Source organism: Oncorhynchus keta, chromosome 19 (genome assembly GCF_023373465.1).
Source record: "Oncorhynchus keta strain PuntledgeMale-10-30-2019 chromosome 19, Oket_V2, whole genome shotgun sequence".
Taxonomy (NCBI): Eukaryota; Metazoa; Chordata; class Actinopteri; order Salmoniformes; family Salmonidae; genus Oncorhynchus; species Oncorhynchus keta.
In genome coordinates, this window is record NC_068439.1 from 48,704,592 (window position 1) to 48,726,099 (window position 21,508).

At 43.7% G+C, this 21,508-nt stretch overlaps 1 protein-coding gene across 3 annotated transcripts in view; it reads right to left on the reverse strand.

Annotated features, from left to right (window-relative positions):
* Positions 1-21,508, reverse strand: part of LOC118398396 (kelch-like protein 29) — a 355,602-nt gene that overhangs the window by 241,939 nt on the left and 92,155 nt on the right. For all 3 annotated transcript variants that reach the window (XM_035793685.2, XM_035793683.2, XM_035793684.2), the window contains exon 3: positions 688-1,005. In XM_035793685.2, coding sequence (XP_035649578.1) covers positions 688-963 — 276 coding nt within the window. In that variant the 5' untranslated portion in view covers positions 964-1,005. The remainder of the gene's footprint in view (positions 1-687; positions 1,006-21,508) is intronic.

Sequence of the window (21,508 nt, forward strand, 5' to 3'; positions counted from 1 at the left end):
AGAACTTTTCAGATTCCAGTTTTGAGTAAGGGTTGGTCATTACAATGAAAAAGAGCTAGCAGAAAAACAGCTATCAGGGGGAAAAGACAAAAACACTACAGGATCTTTTTTAGTTTATCCAACAAAGTTCATAATAACGTAAGTTTATAGTAAGTATTCCACATATTGGAAAGCACATGCCTGTAAACCCTGTCCAAGCTCAGAGCTTTGTAAGCACCTACAGCTTGGCCACATCTCAACTGCTGCCTCAGGTAATTTACATAATGAGAGTAGAAAAGTAGTGAGGAGGAGAAAAGAGGGAACAAGCCAGCCATTTGTGTGTGAGAGAGAGAGGAGAGACAGAGAGACAGAGAGACAGAGAGAAAGAGAGAGAAAGAGACAGACAGAGAAAGAGAGAGAGAAAGAGACAGACAGAGAGAAAGAGACAGACAGAGAGACAGAGAGACAGAGAGACAGAGAGACAGAGAGACAGAGAGACAGAGAGAGAGAGAGAGAGAGACGCAGCTAAACGGCTTGGCGGGATTGAGATGAGAAGAGTTGGAGAGTGGCGGGAGGGGGGGCAGAGAAAAAAAGATTTGCATGGAGAGAATGGTAAGAGTTGGAAAGTGGAGACAGAGTGTATAATGAGGAGGGAGGTAAATGGTTTTGGCGTGGACGGAGAGAGAAAGAGGACCCGTGTGTTCTTACCTTGGCAGCCCCAGCGGCCGTGACTGTGACGCCTCCTTGACGCTTGACAACCATGTCACCACCACTCGATGTCGTTACGGCAACCGTAACCGGGGTTGGCAAGAGGGAAGGGATGACGGGCAGTGGGAGGAGTCCCGGGCGATTGTTACCGTTGACGGCTGGGCAGCTGTTATTGGCTCCCGATCCGTTGAGGAGGCCAGTCGGACGGATGATGTCCCGCCTCTCCCACGGCATCCCGCGGTACTCCCTCTCGAAGCGGTTGTGGTGACGTGACATCACTTCCTCTTCCTTTCAGAGGAGACGATGACGGGGGCACGCCTGGAGAAGAGGGGGGTGGTTATTATTTATTCAAGTAATAATGCAGCAATTTCAGCTGATCAGTCTGTTACCAATATTCTGGCCTGATGTTGTGCAGCTATAAGTCGGAGTCACAATACCGCACCATTTCAGAGAGTCGTGTCGCGTACGTGTGAACGCTTTTGCAGTAACATCTGTTCCCAGTCAACTGACAGACAGGAAAACACACACCGCGTCTCATAACATACACGCCTGTTTAAAAACGCACTGCAGCTCGTTAGCAGAATCTAACAGCCGTTCTCCCAGGTCTTAACAAGACGATAACATACAGAACAGAAATGAGCATCACCATAACAGGATCTATAAAAAAACTGGAAAAAAACACACTTTTAATGGACTAATTGGGTTTGGTTAAATAAAAAGTCAAACAATATGGCCATTGGCTACAGCCAGACAATACATTATTATTTTCATATTGTCTTGAGGATAGCTATGGCTATAGCCTGACATGCAGTGGTGTGAAGTACTTTAAAGTACCACTTACGTAAGTAGTTGTTTGGGGTATCTGTACTTTACTCTTTATATTTTTGACCAGTTTGACTTTTTCTCCACTACATTCTGAAAAACAATGTATTTTTTACTCCCATACGTTTTCCCTGACACCCAAAAGTACTCTATACATTACGAATGCTTAGCAGGGCAGGAATATTGTCCAATTCACACACTTATCAAGAGAACATCTCTGGTCATCCGTACAGCTTCTGATCTGGTGGACTTACTAAGCACAAATGCTTCGTTTTTAAATGATAGTAAAACTGTTGAAGTGTGGCTATCCTTAAATGACAAAAAACTAGAAAATTGTGCAGTCTTAGTATGAATGTGAAATGATTTATACTTTTACTTTATATTCTTAAGATTTTAGCTATTACATTTAGTTTTATACTTACTCTTACTTTAGGACGTTCACTTGAGTGAGACCTTTTCTATTAAAAGGTATCTTTACTTCTACTCAAGTATGCCTAGTTAAATAAAGGATAAATAAAAAATAAATAAATAGCAGTTTGACAAATTGGGTACTTTTTTCACCACTGAGGTCATCACTGAATTGTCTTGCGTCTTAATAACCACACTACTACTTATATACAGTTGAAGTAGGAAGTTTACATACACTTTAGCCAAACACATTTAAACTCAGTTTTTCACAATTCCTGACATAATCCTAGTAAAAATTCCCTGTCCACCACTCAGTTGGGATCACAACTTTATTTTAAGTATGTGAAATGTCAGGATAATAGTAGGAAGAATGATTTATTTCAGCTGTTATTTCCTTCATCACATTCCCAGTGGGTCAGAAGTTTACATACACTCAAATAGTATTTGGTAGCATTGCCTTCAAATTGTTTAACTTGGGTCAAACGCTTCAGGTAGCCTTCCACAAGCTTCCCACAATAAGTTGGGTGAATTTTGGCCCATTCCTCCTTACAGAGCTGGTGTAACCGAGTCAGGGTTTGTTGGCCTCCTTGCTCACACATGCTTTTTCAGTTCTGCCCACAACTTTTCTGTCTCATCGCTACAACTCATCGCTACAATGTAAACTTCGACTTCAACTGTACCAATCTATGTAACGACTGTAATAGTGAGCTAACTCAATAGTATACCAATTAATTACATGACTAGTTTCCTCTTTTAGAACGACAGAGTGTGATTGAAAGGGCAGGGCTGCTGTAGGCTGGAATGACATTGGTGAGGTTAGTAAAACACTATTCTGTACCATAAACTGCTATGTCACTTCATAGGAGATCATAAATCAAAAGGGTATCTGGCTTGTGTAGTAAAAGGCGTCACTGAGGGGTGTATTGGACTCCTCACCAAAAGAATGGACGTGCCTTTTTGGACCTTGATAAGAACAGTTAAATATATAAATATTTTCTCTCTCCCTCTCAAATGCAGCCACATTGTCATGGAGATTCCACGAGAATCACGGAGACTGAGAGAAGTATTTTTTTTCTTCTCTTTCACACCTCTCAGGGAAGAAGGATTGAAGTGGGTGTGGTGTATACAGGGCCAGTGGGGGACTACTGCATTAGAAGTCTGCTGTGACCATCCATCCACTTCACTGTCCTCCTCTATGTCCAAACACACAGACACATTCTGTACAAACACAACGCAGATTGCAGAAACACTATTTTGTACAGCTCCCCTGCAGTTAGCTCTTTCACAATGTCAACACAAGCATTGCATATTATCTCGCACACATACGCAGTTATTCCAACCGCACACTGGTGTGGCTGAGTAATGGTACTTATATCCTCTGTCAGTTCCAAACCGCACCCCATTTGACTAATAGTCATAGACTAATAATAGACTAATATCCCTATATACACAACATATCTGCATACAACAGGTATATGTAGGATATGTATGAGAAAAGACGTGTGTGTGTCAAGTTACCAGGCATTTGGTGAACCAGTGAACCCAGGTTGATAGCAAAAAGCCCCAACCCAAGACTTGAGTGTTGGTTGTCTCTTGGTACTCCAATTAGGTCTCCGCTAAATGTCACTGTGGCATCACACTCGATCTCAACACCGGTGGTGTGTGTGTGTGTGTGTGTGTGTGTGTGTGTGTGTGTGTGTGTGGGTCCGTGCTTACGGTGTGTGTGTGTGTGTGTGTGTGTGTTGCAGCTCCATGACAGCATGACTGGAGCAACAGAGCTGTGTTTATCACATCTGATGTATAATAATATAATATATGCCATTTAGCAGACGCTTTCATCCAAAGCGACTTACAGTCATGTGTGCATACATTCTACATATGGGTGGTCCCGGGAATCGAACCCACTACCCTGGCGTTACAAGCGCCATGCTCTACCAACTGAGCTACATGTGGGGAGAAGATAATGAAAGAGACATTGTTTCTGTCAGAGGTTTCTGTCTGCCATCCTAGGGTGTTGAAAACTACAGAGACCTATGGACCGGAATGGAGGTTGACGGATTAATCGGAATGGCCGATTAACTAGGGCCGATTTCAAGTTTTCAAAACAATCAGGTATTTTTGGGCGCCAATTTGTATTTATTTTTATACCTTTATTTAACTAGGCAAGTCAGTTAAGAACACATTCTTATTTTCAATGACGGCCTAGGAACAGTAGGTTAACTGCCTTGTTCAGGGGCAGAACGACAGATTTTCACCTTGTCAGCTCGGGGGATTCAATCTTGCAACCTTACTGTTAACTAGTCCAACGCAATAACGACCTGCCTCTCTTTCGTTATAGGAGACTGCCTGTTACGCGAATGCAGTAAGCCACAGTAAGTTGCTTGTTAGCATTAAACTTCTTATAAAAAACAATAAATCATAATCACTAGTTAACTACACATGGTTGATGATATTACAAGATATTATCTAGCGTGTCCTGCACTGCATATAATCTGACTGAGCATACAAGTATCTAAGTATCTGAATGAGCGGTGGTAGGCAGAAGCAGGCGCGTAACCATTCATTCAAACAGCACTTTGTGCGTTCTGCCAGCAGCTCTTCGTTGTGCGTCAAGCATTGCGCTGTTTATGACTTCAAGCCTATCAACTCCCGAGATGAGGCTGGTGTAACCGAAGTGAAATGGCTAGCTAGTTAGCGCGCGCTAATAGCGTTTCAAACGTCACTCGCTCTGTGCCTTCTAGTAGTTGTTCCCCTTGCTCTGCATGGGTAACACTGCTTCGAGGGTGGCTGTTGTCGTTGTGTTCCTGGTTCGAGCCCAGGGAGGAGCGAGGAGAGGGACTGGAGCTATACTGTTACACTGGCAATACTAAAGTGCCTATAAGAACATCCAATAGTCAAAAGGTTAATGAAATTCAAATGGTATAGAGGGAAATAGTCCTATAATTCCTATAATAACTACAACCTAAAACTTCTTACATGGGAATATTGAAGACTCATGTTAAAATGAACCACCAGCTTTCATATGTTCTCATGTTCTGAGCAAGGAACTGAAACGTTAGCTTTCTTACATAGCACATGTTGCACTTTTACTTTCTTCTCCAACACTTTGTTTTTGCATTATTTCAACCAAATTGAACATGTTTCATTATTTATTTGAGGCTAAATTGATTTTATTGATGTATTATATTAAGTTAAAATAAGTGTTCATTCAGTATTGTTGTAATTGTCATTATAAAAATAAATGTAAAAAATGTATAAAAAACTGGCCGATTAATCGGTATCGGCTTTTTTGGTCCTCCAATAAATCGGTATCGGCGTTGAAAAATCATAAATCGGTCGACCTCTAGACCAGAACAAACTAGTAACACACACACAAACTCTGTATACTAAGCAATGATAATTCAATACAGCTACAGATGACTGTTTGCTAAAACACTTTCTTGGTAAGTCTAGCTAAATAAAAGCTTTTTATTTAAATAAAAGTCATTTTTTATTACAAAATGACTGCCTTGAGAGTGTCTTAGGTTTTCAACCAAGGATGCAAGCCAATGCTATTCCATTCCTCTGGGTGTCCAAATCATTAAGGACTTCAAATGGTCCACTCACACGAGTTGTCGTGAAGGAGGCGCAACAGCACGGCCCCTCAAATCCTCAAAAAGTTCTACAGCTGCACCATTGAGAGCATATTGACTGACTGCATCATTGCTTGGTATGGCAACAGCACCGCCCTTGACTGCATGGCACTACAGAGGAAATCCCAGTACATCACTGGGGCAGAGCTCCCTGCCATCGAGGACCTCTATATCAGGCGGTGTCAGAGGAAGGCCCCAGTACATCCCTGGGGCAGAGCTCCCAGCCATCGAGGACCTCTATATCAGGCGGTATCAGAGGAAGAACCGGGAAAAATCGCTAAAGACTCCAACCACCCAAACCATAGACTGTTCTATCTGCTTCCCCATGGCAAGCGGTACTGGAGCAACAAATCTGACACCAACAGGCTCCTATCCCCAAGCCATAACATTGCTAAATAGCTAGCAAATTGACTACATGGACTATCTGCATTGATCCTTCTATTTCATCTAGCACTGTCTCTATGCACACTCACTTACACTCCAACACACACTTCATTTTCACACACACTTTCATACAAATCACATACGCTGCTGCTACACAGTTAAAAAGGGGATGTAAAAATGACAGTGTTGACTTTTAACCCAGGATGAGTATTTTCAACATTATGAGGAGTCCATGAGCTCTAGTGTCGGAATTAAATCGGAGTGTAAAATGATGCAGTCATTGCAGTGTAAAATCAACTAAATTCAGTGGAATGAAAAAAAAAAGTGAGAATGTTAACACCATTTTGAGTCAAATTAACTCTGAAAATGTGACACTAGCTGTAGAGTAACTTTAATACCATGTAGACTGGGACCAAATGTCATCTGAAACAGTGTTGAATTCAAATCTATAAGAGTTAAATTAACACTAATATTGTGATATTTTATTTATTAAATATCCTGATGTCTAGCTAGTCACCTTACCCCTTTACATATCTACCCCTACCACTCCAGTGTCCATGCAAATTGTAAATATGGTACTGGAACTGACCTTGTATATAGGTTACTTACTTTCGCACAGTCTTATTTCTATTTTTCCAGTGTTTTGGTTGTAATTTAAATGTTTCTACAGACATTGATTACTGCATGCTCGGGAAAGAGTAAACAAGAAAGGCATTTCACTGTACTTGTACACGTGACCTTTTGTGGGGGGACCCATGAACTCACCGACTGACTGCAAGTCATGTGGTGACTTCAAACAGAGTCAGGACAAGTAGAAACCAGTCTGTTGGGTGTATCTGACTCCGCCGGTTCGGAAAAGCTATTCTCTCACATTGCTGATGTGACACAATCGTAATTGCACCCGGGTAGCCTGTGTGCATTTGAGTGAGAGAGAGAGAGGAGAGGGGTGTGTATGTGGAGACAACTGGAGTGAGAGGTGAGTGGCAGGAGTGTGATTAGTTGAAATACAAGTTCTCCCTAAGGTACAGATGTAAGACAGACCACCCTGCTCAACTGCAGAGTCCGTCACTACGAAGCAGAGGAGTGTGTGTGTGTGTGTGTGTGTGTGTGTGTGTGTGTGTGTGTGTGTGTGTGTGTGTGTGTGTGTGGTGTGTTTGAGTAGAGTTAGCAAAGCCATATGGCAATTCAGAGCCGTGGATAGACGTGCGGAAAGACGAAGCACAGCAGATGGACATGATGTGGGCGAGACAGAAAGAGAGAGGCATGCGCGTGTGTGATACTGCAGTACTGGGGTGGGATGTTTACAGTCTCAGCACAATGAGACATCATATAGGCACAAACACAGTTGGTCTATAGATCCCTCCCCTGAGAAGAGGCTCCATTTCCAATGTGTGGCAGTGTGTTACTGCCATCGACCACAGAGAGATCAGGCCAGACAGGCAACAGCAGCACAGACCCAGTCACAACAAACCAACTCTCTTCTCCACCCGACTCTCAGTGTAATTACTGTCATTACACCACACTGCATGGGCCTTTCACTGTTAGGCAGCAAGCTACTAACTGAAGGATTCAATCAATTGCAGATAGGGGATTTCTGGATAGCCCTTTTTGAAGCGTGTTTGATTTGGACAGCAGTGTCTCTCTCCCGGGTGGAGAGAGTAGATATCGGATTTAGAAATGGTCAGTCTGATATCTTTGAAAAAGACAAGACATTACTGGAAGTGAGGCCTTCTGAAGGAAATAGTCAATCGTGCACATACACAAACGTTCAGAAATAACACACAGTGGTGGTGAATGTGCTGACAGTTTCTCCAGAACAACAGAGAGGTTTTCAAACAGGTCTAAATAATGTCAGAGACTGTTCGTATTGAAATGAGCCCAGGGCTGCACACACACACACACACAAAATTATCAGTCTTAATTTGTCACACAAAGAAAGATCTACTGATGAAAGATGTTGATTGGATGGCTGATAAAACCCCCCCCCCCACACATACACACACTCTCTTCCAGGTCACACAGGACTGCAGGCTGGTGAGTTATATTTAACAATCCCTCTAAAGGCCAGGTGATGGAAGAAACGTAATTGATGTGCCAGAAGAAAAATACATACAAGACAACACAGCAGAGGGGAGGCTGGCGCTACGGAGTTGAAAAACAGAGATCGATGGCAGTATGGACAGATGGAGGAGAGGAGAGGAAAGAAGAGAAGAGCCTACATCTCCAGTGGCCATTATCAGAGATGAATGGAGACCTGCCACAGTGTTGACCAGCCGCAGTGTTTCCCCTATAGTCATTTAGCAGCGTCGCCCCGCTGGGAAAATGCTCTCAATCGACATTGAAATGACTCAAACCAAATCTAAACTGTAGAAATATTAATGAACCTAAATGTATAGTCTCTTCACTCTATCCAGCTTGATAACAGTCATTGAAATGAAGCTAGACAGTCAGGGAGCGTCAAAAATACCAAAAGCGATGGATATTTTGGAGGGCAAGGAAATACTGTATTCTGAACAAAAATGTAAAAACACAACATGCAACAATTTCAACGATTTTACTGAGTTACAGGTCATATAAGGAAAATCAGTTAATTTAATTAATTAAGCCCTAATCTATTGATTTCACAACTGGGAATACAAATATGCATCTGCTGGTCACAGACACCTTAAAAAAAGGTTAGGGTGTGGATCAGAAAACCAGTCAGTATCTGATGTGACCACCATTTGCCTGAGGCAGCGCGACATCTCCTTTGCATAAGAGTTGATTCGGCTGTTGTTTGTGGCCTGTGAAATGTTGTCCCATTCCTCCTGCTGGGTATTGGTGGGAACTGGAACAATTTGATCCAGAGCATCCCAAACATGCTCAGTTGGTGACGATGCAGGCCATGGAAGAACTGGGACATTTTCAGCTGCACAGGAATTATGTTCGGATCCTTCCGACATGGGGCCGTGCATTATCATGCTGAAACATGAGGTGATGCAGGCGGCACGACAATGGGATCTTGTCACGGTATCTCTGTGCATTCATATTGCCGTTGATAAAATGCCATTGTGTTCGTTGTCCGTAGCTTATGCCTGCCCATACCATAACCCCACCGGCACCATGGGGCACTCTGTTCACATCAGCAAACCGCTCGCCCACATGATGCCATACACATGGTATGCGGTTGTGAAACCGGTTTGACATACTGCCAAATTCTCTAAAACAGCGTTTGAGGCAGCTTATGGTGGAGAAATTAACATTCAATTCTCTGGCTCTCTGGTGGACATTCCTGCAGTCAGAACGCCAATACCACGCTCCCTCAAAACTTGAGACTTCTGTGGCATTGGGTTGTGTCACAAAACTGCACATTTTAGAGTGGCCCTTTATTGTCCCCAGCACAAGGTGCACCTCTGTAATGATCATGCCACTTAAATCAGCTTCTTGATATGCCAACCTGTCAGGTGGATGGGTCATCTTTGTCTAAGGAGAAATGCACATCATTTGAGAGAAATGTGCTTTTTGTGCGTATGGAACATTTCTGTGATCTTTTATTTCAGTTCATGAAACATGGGGCCAACATGTTGTGTTTATATTCTTGTTCAGCGTATTATACATTAAGTGTGACCCTCCGAAATTAGTTTGACACCCCTGGGTTCAAGCAAGAGCAGGGTGAAGAGAGAGAGAGAGAGGAGCAGCAAAGCATACTTTTATTTTCATGCATTTTGGAGTAAAATATCATTTTTTTAAGTCACCAGAAGTGACCTTTTCACAGGTCTACAAGAAAACTCTATTCACATATTTTCTATTCACATGAGGGTCTGATATAGACCGTGAAAACCTACTTCCTTGTGCCGACTTCCTGGCTAATCGATGGCCATATCTGAAAAACGGTGAGCAGAAAGATATATTGGTGCCTTGTCTACAGTTTAGAGCTCATCCCATTCATCCCCAGCCCATTCCTTGAATGCATCCCAAAATGGCACCCTATTCCCTATGCACTGCACTTCTTTTGACAAGGGCCCATGCAATACATAGGGAACAGGGTGCCATTTGGGACAGAGCCCCTATCTGTTCTGTCCTGTTATTTCCATGTTCGGAGGAAAGGAGATGTGTGGTGACCCATATGATAGTTAATGCATTATTACAGTGACACAATGATGGCATCGAGATAGGATGTGACATTAGTCAATGACACACAGACGGACAGAGTCACACTGCTAGAGAATTCCTGATCATCTGTGCTGATAAGGAGAGCAAGGAAAGGCCAAATCACTCAGCTCACAATAAAGAGGTGGGTGAAAGAGAGAGAGAGAAATAAAGAGATGATCTGACAGGAAGGAGGGGACAGGTGGAAAAAAGCCCGGAGAGAGAGAGGGAAGGATTGCAGGGGTTAGAAGAGACATTTGGGGATTTAGAGAGGGATAAAGAGGATGAGAACCACGGGCAGGGGATGATTCCCACTCCAGCTGCTGTGTGTTAATTAAAACACAGTTTCAACAGAACAACAAATCAAAATACCAAGACACTAGGATGTGGAGAGGCCCTGTGGACACCAGCTACTGTAGGTTCCTTTCTCCTGCCTTCTGTTTTTAGTGAGAGAGAGTAACACATTTCCACAGACCAATCAAAGGGAGTGTGTGTGTGTGTGTGTGTGTGTGTGTGTGTGTGTGTGTGTGTGTGTGTGTGTGTGTGTGTGTGTGTGTGTGTGTTCTCACTCTAAACCAACAACATCAAAACAAATGGGGTAGCACATAGCAGAACGCTGTGGTCAGTAGCTTCATAAGCACAACCAGGCTTCAAGTGGGTGGTTGTGTGTGTGTGTGTGTGCCTCAGCTTTAACACAAAAATGCAAGGACTAGAAGTGTCCAGTGACTTCATTATCTAAAAAGGTACGCCAAGAGAGACTCATCTGTCACAGTCAAAGCTTTACTGCACAGACAGAGAAGAGGAAGGAGGGGAGAGATGAGAGAAGGAGAAGAAGAAAGAAAAAAAAATAGTCAGAGAGGTTGACAGAGGAGAGAGAGTCAGGGAGGAGAAAGGGAGAAGGTCAAAGGAAGGGATAAGGAGTGGGAGGAGGTAGAGAACGAGAGCAAGAGAGAAAGAGAAAGACAGGAAGCGAGAGAGAGCAAAAGAGGTAGGAAGAGGAATGAGAGATGTAACCCTGAGTGGCCTTTCCAGATAAGTGTTTGCATACTCAGGCGAGTTCCAGTGCCGTCATTACCATGGATATACTGTGTGTGTGTTATTACCATAGCGATGCCCCAGGCAGTAAGATGCCCTGACCCCTCAACAACAAAGAGCTCCATTTAGCTGTTTTCTGCCTTAGAGATGAAACACTGAGACCTGCCTCTGACTAAGCAACGTTATTATCGTATGGAGGAGCTCCCTCAAATACTAGGCTTTAGTACTGGAGACCAAAATGCAGTCAGTCAGGCGCACACACACACACACACACACACACACACACACACACACACACACACACACACACACACACACACACAGGGCTCTCCCCCAGGTGGACGTTCCCTAAGACCTTTCACTCTTTGAACGCAACTGCTACTCCGCCGGCGCCACACACGGACGCGCGAGCCCTCACGATTAGGGCTGTGACAGTCATGGAATTTTGGATGGCGGTTATTGGTCTGCCAAGAATGAACTCAACCACCGCTCTAGCTGTTCGAATGGACACGCTCTTCATTCGTCCACTAGACTGCATGTGACGCAGCCAAGAGCGGAGAAAGATTCACCGAACGGCGTCCTCGAATCACCAGGGTTAAGGTTCCAAGCCTGTTCTACTCATTCTATTTCCGTGCACTGCTGCAGCAGGAAGGGAGGAAGGCGCCGCCTAGGCAACCAACGATTTGTTTGCTACAACACCTTGCGTGTAGTTTCATCACGTTGTAAAGAGTCCATGCTACCGCAGGAACTGACTCGACCTCGCGAATGACCGGCCGCCCCGTCTTCAGTCAGCTGTTCGTTCTACAAAACAATTATTGTTATTTTTTTTTACGTGTAACCGACGGTTATGGTCTTCATCCATAACCGACGGTTATGGTCTTCATCCATAACCGACGGTTATGGTCTTCATCCATAACCGACGGTTATGGTCTTCATCCATAACCGACGGTTATGGTCTTCATCCATAACCGACGGTTACACGTTTATACAGTAATTGTGCCAGCCCTACTGCACGTACGCACACACAAGCACACACACACATACCACGGTCGGCCTCTCTTGCTAGGAAACTGTACAACAGAGGGGCAATTGACATGTAAAAAAAATAATAATAATAACATTTAAAAAAGGATGAATGGAGGACAAGAAAGGTAGCGAGAGTGGAGGAGAGAAAAATATTGTACTCTGGGCTGTATGAAAGGCTGAGACTGGTAGAATTTCAGCTGTCGTACTTGGAAAAAGGCCTTTGGAAATGCCAGACAGACAGTGTGTGTGTGTGTGTGTGTGTGGGCGAAACCACGTGCGTCAATGCATGCGTGACAGTAAGCGAAACAGAGGGAGCGAGAGGGGAGTACAGTGACAGACAGAGTAAATGAGAAAGAGCAAAGAGAGATGGAGAGAAAGGGACAGAAACCATAGGTTTAATCAATATGGTGGAAATGTGTCTGCTGTAGATCACTTCCCTGGCAATAACACAGCCAGCCACCATCTCCCACTTTAACACGAGAACCGCTGGGGCTCAATGGACCCCCCCTTTAAGCTAATGAGCAGTCATTCTGACTGCAACATCCTAACAGTTTAATTAATATTTAATATATGCTATCGCAACAACAATTATTTGGTTGTGTTTACAAAGGCCTTGGGTAACATTAGAATAAGATTTTTATTTTATTTCAAATAAACACACTAGTTTATGTTAATGTCGGCTATATGTAAAAACACAAAAAAAAACGCCAAAATTCAAGTGTTCAAGTGCCTTTGCTACAACTATGAAACAGAAAGCATGTTTGTTGGAACACGGTAACAGCTCATTTTTATAATGACAAAATACATTTAAAAAATACCCCAACCAACAAGAGGCACAGTCAATAAACGCGCAGGCAAATCATGAAAATATCAGTAGTCGAAACATCATTATAAGCTCCGTGGCCTTGACGAATACTGAAACGCAGCACTAAATAGCATTATAATGAGTATAAGTGTCGATGTGACAGCAGTCAAAAATAGTACATTTTCAGCTCGTGCTGATATTGTGTGAATCTTGTTAAAGGTGTGTCTTGTAAAAAGTTAATTTGTGGAATTTCTTTCCTTCTTAATGCCTTTGAGCCCATCAGTTGTGGTGTGACAAGGTAGGGGTGGTATACAGAAGATAGCCCTATTTGGTAAAAGTCAATATTATGGCAAGAACACCTCAAATGTCAATAACTTTGAAAGGTTCTTCAAGTGCAGTCGCAAAACCATCAAGCGCTATGATGAAACGGGCTCTCATGAGGACCGCCCAGGAAAGGAAGACCCAGAGTTAAAACTCTGCTGCAGAGGATAAGTTCATGCGAGTTACCAGTCTCAAAAATTGCAGCCCAAATAAATGCTTCAGAGTTCAAGTAACAGACACATCTCAATATCAACTGGGGTGGCAGGTAGCCTACTGGTAAAAGTGTTGGTCTAGTAACCGAAAGGTTGCAAGATCGAACCCCCGAGATGACAAGGTGAAAATCTGTCGTTCTGCCCCTGAACAAGGCCACTGTTCCTAGGCCGTCATTGAAACTAAGAATTTGTTCTTAACTGACTTGCCTAGTTAAATAAAAAGGTTTTTAAAAACTGTTCAGAGGAGACTGCGTGAATCAGGCCTTCATGGTCAAACTGCTCCAAAGAAACCACTACTAAATGACACCAATAATAAGAAGTCTTGCTTGGGCCAAGAAACACAAGCAATGGACATTCGACCGGTGGAAATCAGTCCTTGTTCTGATGAGTCCAAATGTAAGATTTATAGGTTCCAACTGCCATGACTTTGTGAGACACAGAGTAGGTGAATGGATGATCTCCGCATGCGTGGTTCCCACACTGAAGCATGGAGGAGGTGTGATGGTGCTTTTCTGGTGATACTGTCAGAAATGTATTAAGAATTCAAGGCACATTCAACCAGCATGGCTACCACAGCATTCTGCAGCGATACGCCATCCCATCTGGTTTGCGCTTAGTGGGTCTATCATTTGTTTTTCAACAGCACAATGACGCAAAACACACCTTCAGGCTGTGTCAGGGCTATTTGGCCAAGGAGAGTGATGAAGTGTTTCATCAGATGACCTGGCCTCCACAACAACCTGACCTCAACCCAAATGAGATGGTTTGGGATGAGTTGGACCGCAGAGGAAAGGAAAAGCAGTCAACAAGTGCTCAGCATATGTGGGAACTCCTTCAAGACTGTTGGAAAAGCAATCCAGGTGAAGCTGGTTGAGAGAATGCCAAGAGTGTGCAAAGCTGTCTTCAATTAAAGAACCTCAAATGTAAAATATATTTTGATATAATTAACACTTTTTTTGGCTACGACATAATTCCATGTTTTATTTCATAGTTTTGATGTCTTCACTAATTATTATACAACATAGAAAATATTTTTTTACTATAAAGAAAAACCATTGAATGAGTAGGTGTCCAAACTTTTGACTGGTACTCTACATAAAATAAAACAAACTAATATCACATTTACATAAGTATTCAGACCCTTTACTGAGTACTTTGTTGAAGAACCTTTGGCAGCAATTACAGCGTTGAGTCTTCTAGGGTATGACGCTACAAGCTTGGCACACCTGTATTTGGAGAGTTTCTCCCATTCTTCTCTGTAGATCCTCTCAAGCTCTGTCAGGTTGGATGGGGAGCGTTGCTGCACAGCTATTTTCAGGTCTCTCCAGAGATGTTAGATCGGGTACAAGTCCGGGCTCTGGCTGGGCCACACAAGGCCATTCAGAGACTTGTCCCGAAGCCACTCCTGCATTGTCTTGGCGGTGAGGTTAGGGTCGTTGTCCTGTTGGAAGGTGAACCTTCGCCGCAGACTGAGGTCCTGAGCATTTTGCAGTAGATTTTCATCAAGGATCTCTCTGTACTTTGCTCCGTTCATCTTTGCTTCGATCCTGAATAGTTTCCCAGTCCCTGCCGCTGAAAAACATCCCCACAGCATAATACTGACACAACAATGCTTCACCGTAGGGATGGTGCCAGGTTTCCTCCAGGCGTGACGCTTGGCATTCAGGCCAAAGTGTTCAATCTTAGTTTCATCAGACCACAGAATCTTGTTTCTCATGGTCTGAGAATCTTTAGGTGCCTTTTGGCAAACTCCAAGCGGGCTGTCAAGTGCATTTTACTGGGGAGTGGCTTCCGTCTGGCCACTCTACCGTCGAGTGCTGCAGACATGGGAGAACCTTCCAGAAGGACAAGCATCTCCACAGAGGAACTATGGAGCTCTGTCAGATTGACCATCAGATTCTTGGGCCCCTTCTTAACCAAGGCCATTTTCTCCTGATTGCTCCATTTGGCCTGGGCAACCAGTTCTAGGAAGAGTCTACAGTATGTGATTCTAAACTTCTTCCATTTATGAATGATGGAGGCCACTGTGTTCTTTGGGACCTTGAATGCTGCAGACAGTTTTTGGTACCCTTCCCCAGATCTGTGCCTCGACACAATGCTGTCTCTGAGCTATACGGACAATACTTTCGACCTCATGGCTTGGCAGTATCAACTGTGGGACCTTATATAGACAGGTGTGTGCCTTTCAAAATCATGTCCAATCAATTGAATTTACCACAGGTGGACTCCAATCAAGTTGTATGAACATCTCAAGGATGATCAATGCTAACAGGATGCACCTGAGCTCAATTTCGAGTCTCATAGCAAAGGGTCTGAAGACTTACATAAATAAGGTATTTCTGTTTTCGCTTTGTCATTATGGGGAATTGTGTGTAGATTGAGGAAAAATGTATATTTCATCAATTTTAGAATAAGGCTGTAACGAAACTAAATGTGGAAAAAGTCAAGGGGTCTGAATATTCCCGAAAGCACTGTATATACAAAAGTATGTGGACACCCCTTCAAATTAGTGGATTCGGCTATTTCATCCACACTCGTTGCACACAGGTGTATAACATAGGCCACACAAGCTCACATAATGGGCCTGCAGAGTGCTGAAGCACGTAACAATCCTATGTCCTCAGTTGCAACACTACTGAGTTCCAAACTGTCACTGGAAGCAACGTCAGCCCAATAACTGTTCGTCTGGAGCTTCATGAAATGGGTTTTCCATGGCCGAGCAGCCGCACACAAGCCTAAGAACACCATGCGCAAGCCAAGCGTCGGCTGGACTGGTGTAGAGCTCACCGCCATTGGACTCTGGAGCAGTGGAAACACGTTCTCTGGAGTGCTTCACTATCTGACAGTCCAACGGACGAATCTGGGTTTGGCGGATGCCAGGAGAACGCTACCTGCCCCAATGCATAGTGCCAACTGTAAAGTTTGGTGGAGGAGGAATACTGGTCTGGGGCTGTTTTTCATGGTTCGGGCTAGGCCCCTTAGTTCCAGGTAAGGGAGACCTTAACGGTACAGCACACTGACATTCTAGACGATTCTGTACTTCCAACCTTGTGGCAACCGTTTCTACATGACAAAGCGAGGTCCATGACAAAGCGAGGTCCATGACAAAGCGAAGTCCATGACAAAGCGAGGTCCATGACAAAGCGAGGTCCATGACAAAGCGAGGTCCATGACAAAGCGAGGTCCATGACAAAGCGAGGTCCATGACAAAGCGAGGTCCATGACAAAGCGAGGTCCATGACAAAGCGAGGTCCATGACAAAGCGAGGTCCATGACAAAGCGAGGTCCATGACAAAGCGAGGTCCATGACAAAGCGAGGTCCATGACAAAGCGAGGTCCATGACAAAGCGAGGTCCATGACAAAGCGAGGTCCATGACAAAGCGAGGTCCATGACAAAGCGAGGTCCATACAGACATTTTTTTGTTGAGATCAGTGTGAAAGAACTTGAATTGACCTGCACAGAGCTATGACCTCGAACCCCATCGAACACCTTTCGGATTAACTATAGTGCCGACTGCGAGCCAGGCCTAACCACATTAACGTCAGTGCCCGAGCTCTTGTGGCTGAATGGAAGCAAGTCCAACATTTCGTGGAAACCCTTCCCAGAAAAGTGGAGGCTGTTACAGGAGCGAAGTGTAGACCAACTCCATATTAATGCCCATGATTTTGGAATGGGATGTTTGACAAGCAGGTGTCCACATACTTTTGGTTGTGTAGTGTACCTTTGGTTGTAGTGCATAATAGTCTCCCGTTGTCTTTTTGTTGTTTTCCCATCGTCTTGTCATTCTTCAGCACCGTTGTGGAGTGAAAAAGGCAGTGCAGGTGCCTTACTTTGCTCAGAGGGAGGCAGCTCCCATCTCACTTTGTTCATGGTGCCTGCCAGACTCGTTTTCTTTGCATGCAACTTGTTCACCAAATGACAGTGAAGTGAAGAAACTGTCCATGGTGACATGTCTCCCCTTGTAAGGGGAATGTAGAGGTTCCACAATCCTCATCACCACATTCCCCCGACACTTGTTTACCTGCTTCCCAATGTGGATCATTTTCCCAGATATTGAAAGCCATTCAGCATGTACAATTACGCATTCTCTCACAGTGTGGCTTTCTCCAAGTAGGCCAGAGGAGACTACTCACTGCTTTGATTCAGTGAGCTGATATAGGTATCATACCATTTTTAAGATTATGCCTTTAATTAGAATGGATCGATACAATAGAATGGTCCACCCTGTTTTTCATTAACAATTGGTAACTACGTAATTATGCATCATCCGCTTCCCCTTCATCATCAACTCACCCATTCTCCCCATCATACTTTACTTCATGTATTTGATCTGTTGTTATGTGTGTGAAATTAGTTTCGGTATAGTTTAGGCTAAATTTAGAGGCAATTGTCAGGGTGGTTATCAGCTGGGTACTGCATTTTCAACTGTTGGAAGAAGGCGCAGAGGAGGCCCTACTGTTGGAAGGAGGCCCTACTGTTGGGAGAAGGAGCAGAGGAGGCCCTACTGTTGGAAGGAGGCCCTACTGTTGGGAGAAGGAGCAGAGGAGGCCCTACTGTTGGAAGGAGGCCCTACTGTTGGGAGAAGGAGGGGCAATAATGGGGGAAAACAGTTCCAAAAAATTACTTGCCCTTCTAAAACTGGTTATAACTCCAGTTCTGTTTGTGAAACTAAGAGCATAACACCGGCAGTGTGCTATATGGACTTATTTATTCAGAAAAAGAAGGACGAGGGGGGCATGACTTTTAAATGGCAGAGCAAAAATAAATAAAAAAAAGAGCCATTTAATTGAATGCTTTAGTGGTTAAAGAGTGTTAATACACTAGCCAGAGTGACAAAGGGACATAGTGGTTTGCGAAAGTATTCACCCCCCTTGGCATTGCTCCTATTTTGTTGCCGTACAACCTGGAATTAAAAGTGATTTTTGAGGGTTTGTATCATTTGATTTATACAACATACCACTTTGAAGATGCAAGATATATTTTTTGTGTGAAACAAGAACAGAAAACTTGAGCGTGCATAACTACCCCCCCCCCCCCTCCCCCTAAAGTCAATACTTTGTAGAGACACCAATATTTAAGTCATACCACAGATTCTCAATTTGATTGAGGTCTGGGCTTTGACTAGGCCATTCCAAGAAATGTAAATGTTTTCCCTTAAACCACTTGAGTGTTGCTTTAGCAGTATGCTAAGAGTCCTTGTCCTGCTGGAAGGTGAACCTCCGTCCCGGTCTCAAATCTTTTGAAGACAAATAGGTTTCACTCAGGAATTTCCCTGTATTTAGCGCCATCCATCATTCCTTCAATTCTGACCAGTTTCCCAGTCCCTGCCAATGAAAAACATACCCACAGCATGATTCTGCCACCACCATGCTCCACTGTGGGAATGGTTTTCTCGGGGTGATGAGAGGTGTTGAGTTTGCACTGTTTTCCTTGATGGCCAAAAAGCTCAATTTTAGTCTCATCTAACCAGAGTACCTTCTTCCATATGTTTGGGGAGTCTCCCACATGCCCTTTGGCAAACAACAAATGTTTTTGATAATTATTTTCTTTAAGCAATGGCTTTTTTTCTGGCCATTCTTCCATAAAGCCCAGCTCTGTGGAGTGTATGGCTTAAAGTGGTCCTATGGACAGATACTCCAATCTCCACTGTGGATCTTTGCAGCTCCTTCAGGGTCATCTTTGGTCTCTTTGTTGCCTCTCTGATTAATGCCCTCCTTGCCTGGTTTGTGAGTTTTGGTGGGCGGCCCTCTCTTGGCAGGTTTGTTGTGGTGCCATATTCTTTCCATTTTTTAATAATGGACTTAATGGTGCTCCGTGGGATGTTCAAAGTTTCGGACATTTTTTTATAACCCAACCCTGATCTGTCCTTCTCCACAACTTTTTCCCTGACCTGTTTGGAGAGCTCCTTGGTCGTCATGGTGCCGCTTGCTTGGTGGTCGCCCTTGCTTAGTGGTGTTGCAGACTCTGGGGCCTTTCAGAACAGGTGAATAAACAGTGAGATCATGTGACAGATCATGTGACACTTAGATTGCACACAGGTGGACTTTATTTAACAAATGGTGTGACTTCTGAAGGTAATCGGTTGCACCAGATCTTATTTAGGGGCTTCATGGCAAGGAGGGTGAATACCTACGCACGCACCACTTTTACATTTGGTTTTTTGGTTTTTGTTTTGTGAAAGAGCAGTGGCAGATGGATAGAGTGGAGTGAGTCACACACAGCACATTAAGACAAGCAGTACAGGTGGGCACCGGTATGTGTGTGTGTGTGTGTGTGTGTGTGTGTGTGTGGTGATGTATAGGCCTGGACAGCGGTCTGCTCTCCTGTAGGAAGAGGGGAATCCTAATTCAAAAGTGGTAGAGTATGGGTCCACACACATAACCTTGCCAGGCCTCTTTCTCCCTGTTCCTATCATGCGTCTACTCTCATGTTCACTCAATGTATCAAAACCTGCCTCCGCTGCCCTCCTCACAACAGAGATTGGCTATAATATAAGAGGGGACAGAAAGCTCATTCCAGGGTACAAACTATGGATCTGTGTCTGTCCTCTCTAGTCACCCGAGTGATATAGGGGATGTTGAAGGAGAGGGAGGTATGGATCAGTCATGGTGCCTGAAGATAGGAGGATAGGGAAGAGGAGAGCTATTACCCTGACCTTAACTTACTCTGGCTGGAGGTCACCTCAGGTAATCACCATGTCTGGCTGTTGACCTGACCAAGTCTTGAGGGTTGAAACATTGTTCTAATAAACAAACGTTTTGAAGGTGTATGTCAACTGTGTTGGCCACTTTAAAACCAGATGGATGGGCTCATTGTAATGTTTGGAATGGAATGAATGGAACTGTATCAAACACATGGAGTTCGATACCAATCCATTTATTCCATTTCGGGCATTATTATGAGCCATCCTCCCCTTACCAGACTCCTCTGATGAATAATATAGGTTTCAACACGTTTTATAACAACTGTCACTATTGACACAGGCCTGATGAGCCATTCACAAAAGGCAGAGAGAGAGCAGTCATGTACTACATAACCTTGGTAACCTGTTCTAAGGCTGTAGTGGGAGTGAGACGTTTTCTGTACACTGGTACAGCAGGTACCAGACCTGGGATCAAATACAATGTGAAATCTTTCAAACACTTTAAGTGTTTGCTTTAGCCTGCCTGATAGGCCAAATGGGTGGGGCTTATACTTTCAAGGTCTTTCTAGTGGTTTCACTGCAACAGGCATGTTCAATCAAGCACTGATAAGAGTATTTTAATTATTTTCCAATGGCATTCGAGACCAGGTCGAGTATGTAGCATACACAGTTGAAGTTGGAGGTTTACATACACCTAGGTTGGAGTCATTAAAACGGTTTTTTCAACCACTCCACAAATGTCTTGTTAACAAACTATAGTTTCGGCAAGTCGGTCAGGACATCTACTTTGTGCATGACACAAGTAATTCTTCCAACAATTGTTTACAGACAGATTATTTCACTTACATTATATTTCACTGTATCACAATTCCAGTGGGTCAGAAGTTTACATACACTAAGTTGAGTGTGCTTTTAAACAGCTTGGAAAATTCTAGAAAATTATGTCATGGCTTTAGAAGCTTCTGATAGGCTAATTGACATCATTTGAGTCAATTGGAGGTGTACCTGTGGCTGTATTTCAACGCCTACCTTCAAACTCAGTGCCTCTTTGCTTGACATCATGGGAAAATCAGCAAAGACCTCTGATTTTTTTTGTAGACCTCCACAAGTCTGGTTCATCCTTGTGAGCAATTTTTAAATGCCTGAAGGTACCACGTTCATCTGTACAAACAATAGTACGCAAGTATAAACCCCATGGGACCACACAGCCGTCATACCGCTCAGGAAGGAAACGCGTTCTGTTTCCGAGAGATGACCGTACTTTGGTGCAAAAAGTGCAAATCAATCCCAGAACAACAGCAAAGGACCTTGTGAAGATGCTGGAAGAAACAGGTACAAAAGTAACTATATCCACAGTAAAACAAGTCCTATATCGATATAACCTGAAAGGCCACTCATCAAGG